The sequence below is a fragment of the Amblyomma mixtum genome, chromosome 10, assembly GCF_055824585.1.
Source record: "Amblyomma mixtum isolate Tamu chromosome 10, ASM5582458v1, whole genome shotgun sequence".
Taxonomy (NCBI): domain Eukaryota; kingdom Metazoa; phylum Arthropoda; class Arachnida; order Ixodida; family Ixodidae; genus Amblyomma; species Amblyomma mixtum.
In genome coordinates, this window is record NC_143021.1 from 76,301,494 (window position 1) to 76,314,602 (window position 13,109).

The following is a 13,109-nucleotide window of genomic DNA, read 5'->3' on the forward strand; positions in this document are numbered from 1 at the left end:
TTCGGGGTGCCGACGTCATGGACAAACACCACATGAACGTTCCGACGTAGAGTGGGACCGTGCGGTGGTCCAGGGACCCAAGGGGGGTCTAAACACACTTGCCATAATAGTTTCTCTCTCTCTCTCTCTCTCTGAGGGAGCTGTAGATGAATGGTAATGGTTGAGTTAATGCACAATCACCAAATTAAGTACCACAACCTGATGTTGTGCACGGTGGTTTACGGCCTGAGTAGGAGGAGGGAGGGTGATAACGACCGAACGGAAGGTGAGGGGACCGTCGGTAGAGCCATAAATAGTAGAGTTAATGCCGATGCATTTCCGTAAATTGCCCAACTTACGTCTAATGTGCTGTGATACATGCCTCTAGGAGGACAGAGGGTCAAAAACGGCCAAATGGAATGTGAGGACAACGTTGGAGGAGTCTTAAATGGTTGCGGCAATGGGGTTTTACCACCGGACATTGCACAATCAACTTTTCCGCATCGTGGTTCATTACCTGAGCAGCAGGCCAGAGGGCAAAAATGACCAAAGGGAAGTTGCAGAACCTACTTTTACACGGTTGTTGATGGTCTTAGGAGTAGGACAGAGCGTCCAAATGACCGAATGGGAAGTGAGGGGAACGTTACACAACCTGTTTTTCTGTACCGTTGTTCAAGGCGTGAGGAGGAGGAGGAGGAGGAGAGAAGGCCGAAAACAACCAAAGGGAATGTGAAGACAACGCCCGAGGATTGTAAAAGATCGATGTAATGACTTTTTGCAGAGTAACTAGCATAAACTATTTATGCACGGTAGTTACCCAGTCGAAAAAAAACACCAGCCCATATCTGGTGTTTACACCAGACCGGAAATTCAGACACGGGTTCTGGTGTGACCCGGCCTGGTGTGACCCGGCCTGGTGTGACCCGGTCTGGTGTTACCGGGTCTGGTGTTACCGGGTCTGGTGTGACCCAGCCTGATGTTTTTGGTGTGGCCCGTTCTATTGTTTTGGTGTGGCCCGGTCTGGTGTTTTCTGATGTAATTTAATTTGGTGCCGTGCTGACCGGGTTAGGAGCCTCCTGGAACAATTTCCCTGTTTCACGATATGTGCCGTCCGCTGTGGAGCATAACGAGCATACCTGGTATCGAGAAAACAGCTTGAAAAGAAGCGCACGTGGGTGATGCAGGCGAGGTGTGACTCCACAAGACGCCAACTTCACATGTGAGGAGGCAAGTGTGAGCTCGACAGCTGCCCTCTTCTGTCACTTGGTACTGTTGCTGATATAAACTGCACAAGTACAGTTAAACCACCAGCTTCTGCAATGCTTGCGCAGTTGTCCACTATCACTGGAGAGCTCAAAGAGAATAGTTGTGTGTACGCAGAGTGGCCGTGAGAAAAACGCAAATTCAATGTGCTTTGATAGCGATGCAGTGCATTAGGATACACATAACAGCATGCATACACCAGCACTCAATTTTTACACTTACCAATAGAAATTTTAGGGAAAGAAAATGAAACAAAATATGCACGCATACGTCAATACTCAATTCGTATGCTTGCCAAAAGAAATTGCAAGGGCATGTAGAAAAGAAAAAAGAAACAAAATTTATTCTGATTCGCTTAGCTCTTTGAAGCAGCGGGCCTCTTGCGGCGAAGTTCGCAAGTTTTCTGTGATAGCCACAGTCTTATGCTTTTTTCAGCTTTCGTGGCTGCTTCGTCCGTCACTCCCCGACTGCGGGCATAATGCCTGAAGAACACTGAAAGAAAATCGGGCATAAGAGTTAAAAATAGCGCAAGCTTTGTTATTATTCTGGCTTCGGCAGAATTGTTGTTATAGAACCAATTTCCAGGACATACAGTAAGTCTTAGCCTGACAATTAGCTCAGCACTACAAAAACTGCCGCATCTACTTGTAACGCCACTGCTTGTTGTAACAAAGAACAGTATGCTACGTGATAAGTAAATTCATTTGCCTGATCATATCAAAGGGACACAGAGGACAACCTCATCCAGCTTTAGTTCTTTGTAAAAATCAATTGTACAGCTTTGCGGCCATGTTGATGTTGCAGAGTCATTTATTGCTGCGAAAATTGGGTTAGAAAATGAACCCATAGTTCGATTCACACATGAAAAGGGCCAAATCCTGGTGTGAGACCGTCCATGTTTCAACACCTGTAACACAATTAGGGCACAAAGCTGTAGCTCTTACGATGCACAATGCCATTCCTTCTGCTCTTCTTAGTAAGTGTAGAAGCATGTGTAATCTCAACAGAACAGTGCATCAGTAATGGTGAGCAAATTTAAGCGAAACACACTAAAACACAGCACATCAAAAGAAAGTTGTAAATGAGCCTATAATTAAGCCTAGAACACTTCTGCCTAATATTAGTAATAGTGCAACAAGGTGTTCTGATTCTGGGTAAATCTCAGCAGATATGTAAACAAATCACTTTCTCCACTCTAGAAAGGTTGCACAAAGCTATGTTGCCAAATCTTGTGCATGTGCAAAGGCCATGAGTGCCAATACTGCTAGCACGACAGCTGCTGTGACACTTTGCACTGCCTACATAATCAAAATGAGCATGTCGCCTTAATATTCACGCCAAGTGTAAAGCAGAAAAATGACTAAGGTCATCAGAATAAAGCGTTTGTCAATTGCAAGAACGCAGGCAGTGCCCAGTGCCCTAGCAGATGCATACATGGTATGGTCCTGAACAAAGCCAAAGCACACCAAGTAAGGGCTCAGTTGCATTACTATGTATGCGAAGTGTACAACAGGTCGAACTGCGTACATTTCCCGAGAATATGTTTGTTCTAAACCATCCCATAATTAGTGCCTTTGCTAAGGAAATAAGATGAAACAACAAAAAAGGACAGGAAGATACATAAGAATGATACCATCAGCGTTTGCGTTAAAGGTGCACTAAAGAGGAATCTGAACTCATACTTTTACCGATGGAACTCGTTCTACACGTTCCGAATGTTCTTAGAAACTACGAATTATTTCCCTGTGCAGCCGGTTTCCCTAATTTAAATCGAATTAAACACCCGGTTCCCGCCTTTCTTATTTAATTCCCCCGCAGACAGTGGGAGGAGTCGACCAACCTTTCAACCAGTCCTGTGGCGGCTTGCCGCTCTGCCATCGGCGGAGCGATACGGAGTGATTGGCGAAAGCAGAGTCCACGCGTATTTTTATTTTTGTGGGCCTAATTTGCAGCTATGTAGCCTCTGAATAGATATATTTATCCACGGAAATGTAAAAAAAAAAAAACGAAAGCAAAGCCGCCATGTGACTGCCTGCAAGGCACTCCATGCGTTGGCTGACTCCTCCCCGACTGCGGAGAATTAAAAAAAAAGGCGGGAGCCAGACATTAATTATATTTAAATGAGGAAAATCAGCCCCACAGGGCAATAATTCAAAGTTTCTAAGAATGCTTGGAACGTGTAGATCGGGTTCCCGTGGCAAAAAGACGAGTTCTGATTCCTCTTCAGTGCAAATTTAAAGGTTTTAAAAATGCGCAGCTCTTTAGAACCTAACTTTCCAGCCCAACATTGTCGTGTGATAACAGCCTATTTTAGCATCACAAAACAAGTTATGTTCTTTGGTTGTTGCCACAGATGTGGAGTGCTCATGTCATACACTGATCTAGCAGCTCAGCTCTGTAGGAAGTTCTTATCTCTACCAAATGCTTCTCATGGTGCCTGTCAAGTAGCTAACTGCACATGAATTCTCGTGCGCAACCAAAAGCCATGCAATGGATTGATCCATTCTAATATGAGTCAAATAGTGTTTGATAATTATTACCTTCTCATGAGCTATTGCCAAGGTCGAGATAGCCTCCTTTCATATCTTAATGCAATATGACAATATGCACATGTGCTAACCCCAGTAGAATACAATAATTACCCCTTATCGTCCCCACCTTCAGCGGCGTCAGTGGCTTCTGCGGTGCCTTGTCCCCACCCTCTGCCAGGAATCTGTTGGACAGCGTTCCTGTGAAGCTGCGCTGAGCCAGCACTTCTGTTGACCACAACTTTTGACAAACAGTGAATCTTTTGGCAGCGCCATGAGAGTATCATATGCCTCTTTCGATATTTCGTGGCCATTGGCCTGGTGTACCTGCAGGAAAAGGAAAACAAATGGAATGCCGAACTGAAAGGGACGTACATAATGTACAAATTATCATTGTTTACCGAGTGCATTCTGACTTAAAACTCAGTGTTAGCACTTGCCACAGCACCAAGGTCAAAATCATTTAAAACTTTAAAATAACTACAGAACTTAAGCGTGGACATTAACAGTGCGATGGGCATTTAGTGGCACTTCTTAACAGCAGTGGAGTATCAAAGGTAACGGCATGCAGTGCTTGTAACTGGCTAATGCTAATCTCAATTCATGTTTGGAATGCTATCCGCAAATAATTTCAGAAAAATGGCTCTACCTTGCTGGACTTAGCCAATTAGTATGTGCGCACATTAACAAATGCTAAAAAAGTAAGAGCAGCACACAAAAAAGCCGTGCTGTTTGTGCTTCACACGATATGGTGCCCCTTGTAGAGTGGAATGGTCACGAAATTTCTATAGCAACCAGATGCCCTTCTCAAGACATGTCATGATGACTAAGCAATGCGAAAGACCACACACAAAGACAAGCTACCCTTCCGACACAGAGCTGGCCTCTCATGCTTCACCCTCATGCCTCCCCTTTTGCTGTCATTGTGGGGCACATGGCTGCAACACAGGCTCCTCTACTGCTCAACCTGCACTGACCCCTAACATCTCATTGTTGTCTTAGCTGCCAGTGCTCTTTTTAAAAGCAGCACTAAGCATGATCATATGGAAAAATTTTAGTGATCATTAATACTATAGGGCTACCTTTGTGGACCAAACTGAACCTGTAAAGTAACTGCATGAGCCGCAAGAAATAAACATCTGACTGTTCAAGCCTGACCATAACTAGTCCCATATACCTGTCGTTAAACCACCAAAATAAAATGCTTATAGCTTACTGAATTTTAAAAGCACTGGTAATGATGAAGGAGAGAAGTGAACGGGACAAGCACTTCTCCTCTGTCCTTACTCGTGCATTCAAAATTCAGTGCGCTAAACCAACTGGCCTAATAGACAAATTTTGTAAAGCGCTAGCTTGTTTACTACGCATGACAATGCTAAGAAAGAGTGCACAGCTGAAAAGCATACACCAAAATATAAGACACCCACATGCATCATCATCAGCCTGATTGCGCCCACTGCAGGGCAAAGGCCTCTCCCATGTCTCTCCAACTGACCCCGTCCTTTTGCCAGTTGCAGCCACCGTATCTCTGCAAACTTCTTGATCTCATCCACCCACCTAACTTTCTGCCGCAGCCTGCTACGCTTGCCTTCTCTTGGTATCCACTCCGTTCACTTCACTTCACTTTATTACCTTAAAGACCCCCAGTTAGGGGGTATTACATAAGGGGTGGGTACAAATAGAATTAAACTTTATGTACAAAGACGTTATTAATTAAATATGGCGGTTATACAATTCAAAAATGAGAATGGACAGGTGGTTGCAGCGACGTCGTGTGGAAGGCCGTTCCAGTCTGGCTGAGCGAGGAAAGAATGATGCAGCAAACGTTGTGGTATGAGTCTGTGGACGGGAAACTTGCAGGGGATGACCAAGGCGGAGTGAAATGCGTGCTGGAGGGCTAATGTAGGGTGGAATACGCAACGAGCTGTAAAAAAACTTCTGAAATAAACACATACTGGCGATGCGACGACGACAGGCAAGATTTGTTAGGCTCAACTCCGCTTTTAAAGATGATCTGCTGATATCATATGAATAACATGAATGAATGAATCTAGTGGCTCGGTTCTGTAGCGATTCTAGTGATGTTAACAAATAGATTTCGTTAGGGCTCCAAATGGGGGATGCATATTGTAGTTTTGTTCGAACGAGGGACTTGTAGGCAAGAAGCTTAACGTTTGGCGGTGCATGGCGCAAATGACGTTTCAGGAAACCAAGCGTTTTGTTAGCTGATGATAGAATGTTAGTGACATGCGCATTCCAGCTTAGATCTTGGCTTAAGGTTACACCCAAGTATTTATAGGAGTTGGTTAATTGTACTGCGACGCCAGAGATTACGTAAGGGAATAAAAGGGCATATATAACAATTACATGTAGACATGAAATTCGTTTCATGAGCGTCTAGTAAATTTTCGCAGCAGGACAAATATTGCTCGATTTGGATGGTGACCTTTTTTCCTGTTTCTTGTTTTTCTTTCATTCTATAATCTGTGTTTCTTTAATAAAAATTTACAGATGCAAGTGAATGCTGGTGCCACGTCTTATTTATGCTGCTATAGCCAGTATAAACAAGTATCAACTTGCTAAACATTCAACACCGGTGAATGAATATATGTGCGTGCTACCCCCACTGATGCAACAGCAAGCAGTTCTCAAAGTCACATTTCATAAGACAGAAAGTTTAGGTGCTTTCACCTTTCCACTGTCTGTCAAGTACAAACACCCTGGACTGGTCGTGGTTCTGCTGCAGGCGGTCCAGCAGGCACTGCTGGAAGGTGTACTTCTGAAGACATCACAGATGCCTCACCTCCTTCCAGAGCCGGCATGTCTGCACGCAATACGGCACAACACAAGCTTGATATTTACCTAGTAGAGATTAAGCCACAATTCAGACTAGTGCAGTAGGAACAACATTTCATACAATTTACGCTGAAATCAATACCCTCAGCCTCGAAGCATATCAAATAAATAATTAGATTATTCTTTTGTTATGCAGACATGAAATATGTAATCAATTTTATCCATACTTGTGGCAAGACAGCTAGCTACCCCTTAGTACTTGCGTTTAATGCATAACAAAGAAAATCAAAATGCAGTTATTTCTGGTGGTGAACTTCATCATCCTGCCTATGCCCAAACCAGGTTAAAAGCACTACCCACTGACCCCCAATTTAGTATTGGGCCAGCTACAGCCATCCTACAGCCCACAGATTTCCTAATCTCGTCTACAATGTTTACCTTTTTTGGAATCTATTTCATAAGTAGTAATGGACCATTCACCACCTGTCCTCCATACCATAAGTATTGCTCATTTCTTCATGATTTAAACCAGAACATCACAGTCGTGTTTGTTCCCCTGACCCGCACTACTCTCTTTGTCTCTTAATGTTACACGCACTGCGCTGTCCTGAGGTTAATTTCAAGCCTTCTCAACATGGCTGCTGCCCCTATCGATGAATTTCCCATTAGCATCATGAATAACGATTTAAAAACAACATTCTCGTATGCTTCCTTTGGTTTCAATGACTGTTGGCTACCTTCCTATTTGTGCTGTAACGAGCTCCTCATTGCTATACCCTTCCCTGTTCGTTCCGTTATTAGCAGGGGTGTGCGAATACTCGAAATGTTCGAATATAACTCGAATGTTATATTTTTAGTATTCGTAATCGATTCGAAATTCATGTGTTCGTGTTGTTTCGAATATTCGACACGACGCGAATATTCGTATCTAGCCGAATATTCTATTGCGAGCACTGGCGTTTATTCCGGTCCGCAAGTCCTATCGACAGAGACATAACAACATGGCGGCGCCCAGAGCAATGCGTAACGTTGGGCCATGCAGTAGCTGACTGCACTGGTGAGCTTCTTTGTGGCTATACCTGCGAAGCTGGTGCAGTCAGAGCTGTGCACGAAGTACGTCGCAATACGAGCCAGTTCAGTGCCAACTGAGAGGGCATTTCCTGCAGCTGGAGAAGTCGTTTCAGCTAGAAGGCAACTACTTCCGCCTGACCATGTGGAGCAGCTGGTTTTCCATCACGACAAACTTTTATGTTCATCCCAGCAACGCGCTTTTGTGCTTATCGCAAGCTAGCCTTGATCAATGCTGTGTACTAGCCATCTTCTCTGATATTTCCACTCTTCTAAGAACAATGTTCGAGACTTTGATACTTTTTGTGCAGCCACACACACCTTTTGTGCTCATTTCATGACTGATAGTTAAACTGTGATGTTCTTGGGTGCTGAAATAAATATTTTGTAGTGGTTAAATGCGTCTGTCCTTGATTATTCGATATTCGATTCGATATTCGGAACCAAGTATTCGTATTCGATTCGTATTCGAAAAATTTGATATTCGCACACCCCTAGTTATTAGGTTATCCTTGCAGCTTGAAAAATGGGCTATAAACTTGCTGCGAACTGGAAAAAATGTGGCCGGTGGTAGGTTAAGGACTCCGCAACAATGTCAGTGGCAATTACAGATAGTGGGCATGGTTTATTGGTTTACTGGGGTTTACTGGGGCCCAAGGCAACTCAGACTATGAGGGACGCCGTAGTGAAGGGCTCTGGAAATTTCGACCACGTGGGGCTCTTTAACGTGCACTGACATCGCACAGTACACGGGCCTCTAGCATTTTGCCTCCATCGAAATTCGGCCGCCGCGGCCGGGATCGAACCTGCGTCTTTTGGGTCAGCAGCCGAGCGCCGTAATCACTGAGCCACCGCGGCAGGGCACAGATAATAGACATGATTCCGGAGGGCTGCTGATGACTTTCCATACCTTCCTCAGCTGATAAGCACGCATTGCGTACTTCAGATGAGAGCAGCGTGGGCCCTTCCAGTGACAGGGTGGGGTGGCACTGTTGTGGTAACGGTGTCACCGCCCTTGGAGGGGTGTCTTCAGCGGCATTCTCACATTGCTCACTTCAGCAGCTGTTGACAAAAACGTTTGCTGTTTTACACTTCCCGTTTAGCAAGTTCATTTTTTCTTGTTTCATCATACTTTCTCATCTTTTTGTTTTTGGTCTTTTTAGGTAATTTATCTAACCTTCACTAAGAACATGAACATATGTAGCTAAAGTTCACATTTCCATTGTGATGCAGACGTTAGGATCATTAAAGACATAGAGTTAGTGTAAAACTGCATTTCTACAACCAATGAGGAATGTAATAAACATGCTAAATTTTTAACACTTGCTTTCCCAAAAAGAAGTCCTTTTTATAATGCACTTGTGTATTTTTAGCACACTGGAGCTTACAAGCAAAAAGTAATAACTTACAGGCTGTAGCGAGCGGTATCCAGATTAAGAAGTAGGCATACTGCCATACAAGACTAACCTGGAGCTGAGAGGAATTTCAGAAGCTGCTCCTGCAGCTTCATGTTTAACTGCCGCAGCTTCGAATTTTCTTTCTTGAGGGCTTCCAGCTCCTCTTTTAGCGCATTGCTTTCTCTGAGTGCCACAATGTCCTCATTGGCACTTCTTTTCGCAGCCATTCTCAACTTCACCTTTTTTGTTGACTAGAATTCTAGAATTAAAGCATAGGCATAACCAATATAAATGCAGCAAATGTGTATCATGCACAAGCCATCATGCACTTCGTATATAATCAGCATACTGGCATTTGTTTGACCATTGCAAGGAGATTCACCCACTTGCCACAAGTACATTAGGCGTTTCCTCATCCATAACACGGTACTGTTGGCCGCAAAAGTTTGCAGGATCTGTGATGTGTGGCGGGGCGAAGCAAAACTACATTGCTGCGTGATCTGCCATAACAGAGCATAGTATCCAGGCTCATGTGAACCTCAACACCACGCTCTGTGATGGCAGATGGCACAGCAATGCAGTTTTGCAGATCCTACAAACTTTTGCGGTTGACAGTTCATGCTCCTGATACATGTTAGGAATAATAGCAATGCCAGGAGTGCATATGACTGTATATATGACTGCATTAAGCCTAAGAACCTGCAGCAAGTTCCTGTCCAGAGGTCTCCTTGAAAAGATTCAGCAGTGCTTCGATGTGACTTTGAAGCTGGCATAGTCAATGTCAAGTCCTTCACGACTCTGAGCTAAATCTGCTTCTTACTTGGTCGCTCTTTAGAACAGCAACTTAAATGGTACATCAGAGCAAACAGCTATATCATACAATTCTTTGAATATGAATTTCCAAGTTTAGACGCATGAACTAAACAAATACCAGAAAAATGCACTACATCACTCATATAAGCGCATATAAGCTTTTCCTACAACTGCACGCTCTGTTTACCATGGCTGTGATTATACATGCGCTCGCATGGCAACATGCTGCTTGCTCTAAGATTTGCACATGTTTCAATAATTCAACACTAGCCAACACTTCCATAAAATATACAAAAGGAGTAAACATATTCAGAATGACCAGGGAGATAGCAAAGGGCCCAGCAGTGGCATCAATGAAAATTGCTTATACATGGGTTGCACCGAAATCATAGCTGCTGCCATGTTTGAGATTAGATGCATGCCAGAAACCTGCAAATTTTTCTCTTCCATTTTTCATTACCTGCCCCAATCTGCACTGCAGAAGCTCTCCGTTAGACTCTGTATTGTGGCACCCATGACATCGCATGAAACCCATGTATACATACTAACAACATGACAATTCCTGAACGGAACATGCAGTTTCCAACACGCACATTTTCTGGTGGCCCCTGCCGCTTCAGTTTTGCACGCTGTGCCTTATCTGCTAAGAACATGTCCATGTCTTCTTTGGACTCTGAAATAAATTTGCTGAAATAAATTTGAAATAAATTTGAATGAACACTTGTTTCTCGTAGTAACGACCAGGCCACACAACACTCATGCTGATACATCTCAGTGCTCGCACTCGTATGCTTGTGTTTTCACCAAGTGTCCAGTGTCCACATAATTACATTCGCACGCTACAGTGTTTTTCTCAAGCATCCACATAATTAATGGTACTGATGAGCTAACATTTTTAAAAGCACGGAAAAGATGAGAAGACAACATGAGTGCAAGGAATGCAGCATATAAATAGCTGACATTGCTGTGCAGTGTATTTCATAATACTGCAACACCAGATAGGCAAATACTGCAAAACTTTACAGTGCATGTAAACACACAGAATTAAAAATAAAACAGGTCTAACCATTCTGCCGTCTCCCCGAAACCACGGCAAATTAATGGGCACGGGATTTCGGTACATCAAACATGCAGTACACTTGGAGCGCACAAGCGATAAAAAGAAAGTGAAAGAGGGCGAAAAACGTTCGAGAAACAACGCACACAACGTGTGGTTGGGCTAGTCGGTGCAGATTCGACAACATGAAAGAGAAAACAGCGCTGACACCTGAGGGGCACCCTTTGTTTTGAATCGTGTGCCCCGAGCAAACCCATGTGAGCAGAGAGGCGGCATATGCCTGCCGACATGTTTTGCAGCAATGGTTCATGGCACAGGGATAAAAAAAAAACTTTCATCAGGGTCTTCAGGAGAGTTCTGCTTACCTGACATGTGGAGTATTTTGACGTCGTAATAACCTCCACTAGTTCTTTCGTCGCCTTCCCAAAATACGCTGTAAATTTCCCCGGCGCTAAAATCGTCCACATCAGCCGGGCGGAACCCTTTCACATGACGAGATTTCGCGATTTTCTTTACATTGTCTTCCAAGAATTTCACGTAGACGTAATACTCCATCGATTTGTCCGGGCAGCCCCACTGGAGATTAACGCTACCAAAACAAACGACGGAGATCCACGCGCAAGCCTCCTTGATGCGCCCACGTCGCCTAGGCTTGCTGGATAGCTCATTATTTAGGCTGCTAGGGGTGGCGCTGTAATCTCGTCAGATACGCAAATAATTCCGTAAGACTTCCATCCGCGCACAAAACAGCATATTACGATATGTTCGCTCTAATTCTTTCTGTGATCTTAGGTTAACAGGTACTGTAAGACATTATCATCACCATTTCCCTTCGTTATCTGGAAATGTCTAGAAAGACAGAACAAGGTCTACCTTGGACAGAAGCTCTTCACACGCTCCTGTCGGCCACCAACGCCCCTTATGTCCGCTTCACGATTTCGGGTGAAATCAAACCGCAAAATAAGCTATTTAATGTATTGGTCACTTATTCGGCGATTGCTTCTTTGCCGGCTGGTGTTTCGTGATGAAAATGGAGACAGGGCGGACTTTCGTCTCGGGCGCCCATTCCAGCTTGAAAAGCACTTTTTCGGTTGAATTTCTTCCTGGAGTGACATTTTCTCCCTGGCACTGGGAGAGTTCGAGATGGGGTGAACTGGAAGTGTAAATTTTTCTGAAGAAATTATGCCAGATGTACAGGGTGGTCCACTCTAAGTGCGAACACGGCTCCGCGTGGCCGCGCTCCGCGGAGCGCTAGCGGATCCGGCGCGTTCGCGCATCGAAGTAAGGCCGCGCAGGCGCACAGGGGCCCGGGGGAGGAGCTTCGTGTCGTCTGCTACCGCGCTGGCGCGCACCTCGCTTGCATTGCTGGAAAGCTACCTCGCGCGCTGCGTTTTTACAGCAAGTCGCGGCGGCTATGCGGAAAAGCGCACTTCACTCACTGCAGCGCGTCCTTGGTAGCGCGTACAAATGAGCGGCCGGTGTTCTCTGTGCCGCACTCTGAGTTAAATGCATGTAAGTTTTCAGGGCTTTCTGCTAGACTACGTTGTTTGGTTAGCTGGTGCATATTTAGGAAGTTAAACATAGCGAAAATACAAGCTTTCCTACTGTGCTTTAGTCTGGGGTACTACTACAAGTCACAACTACACAAGATTAATTAGCCTGCAAAAAAAAGTGTTAAGAATGTTTGAGCAATATCACGGCCCACCGGAATTACTGCGTACAAGACCGCTTTTTCTGAAATATAAAATTTTAAAGGCCAATCAAGTTTATTATTTCAAATTATTTCAGTACATAAAAAAAGCGAAGCTTTACAGTGTACGAAACTCTAGTGCAGCTCCTGCATACTCACTTCGTAGGGAAACATTACGGCCACCCAAAGTAAGGACGAATTATGGGCGACAACTTATTGAATATCAAACAGCTAACCTTCTGAACAAAATACAAGAATTAACAGATCTGAGGGCTAATGTCTCTAAGAACACGCTTAAAGCTCTGCTGCTCGAAAATAACTTAGAATTCAATTAATCTGCGATGTTTCTGTCCATAGTTTCATTTTCGGGGAGTGCATTATCGTTTTGAACCTTGCTGTTGCTATTATGATTGCTATGTGTTGCTATTATGATTTTGCTATCATGTTGCTAAACTTGCAACAACCATGTTTCAGAATTGTGTACTTGCTTGTGCTTCTTTGTACTAAGTATTCTGTGT

The 13,109-nt window shown here is 44.2% G+C and overlaps 1 protein-coding gene across 1 annotated transcript; it reads right to left on the reverse strand.

Moving 5' to 3' along the window:
• Positions 1-6,558: 6,558 nt before the first annotated feature.
• On the reverse strand, positions 6,559-11,456 carry LOC149326169 (uncharacterized). Its single transcript, XM_089564489.1, has 3 exons — positions 11,267-11,456; positions 10,438-10,517; positions 6,559-6,594 (listed from the first exon to the last, which is right to left on the reverse strand). Exons 1-3 carry the CDS (start codon positions 11,454-11,456, stop codon positions 6,559-6,561), a joined length of 306 nt encoding a protein of 101 aa, XP_089420615.1.
• Positions 11,457-13,109: the final 1,653 nt, after the last annotated feature.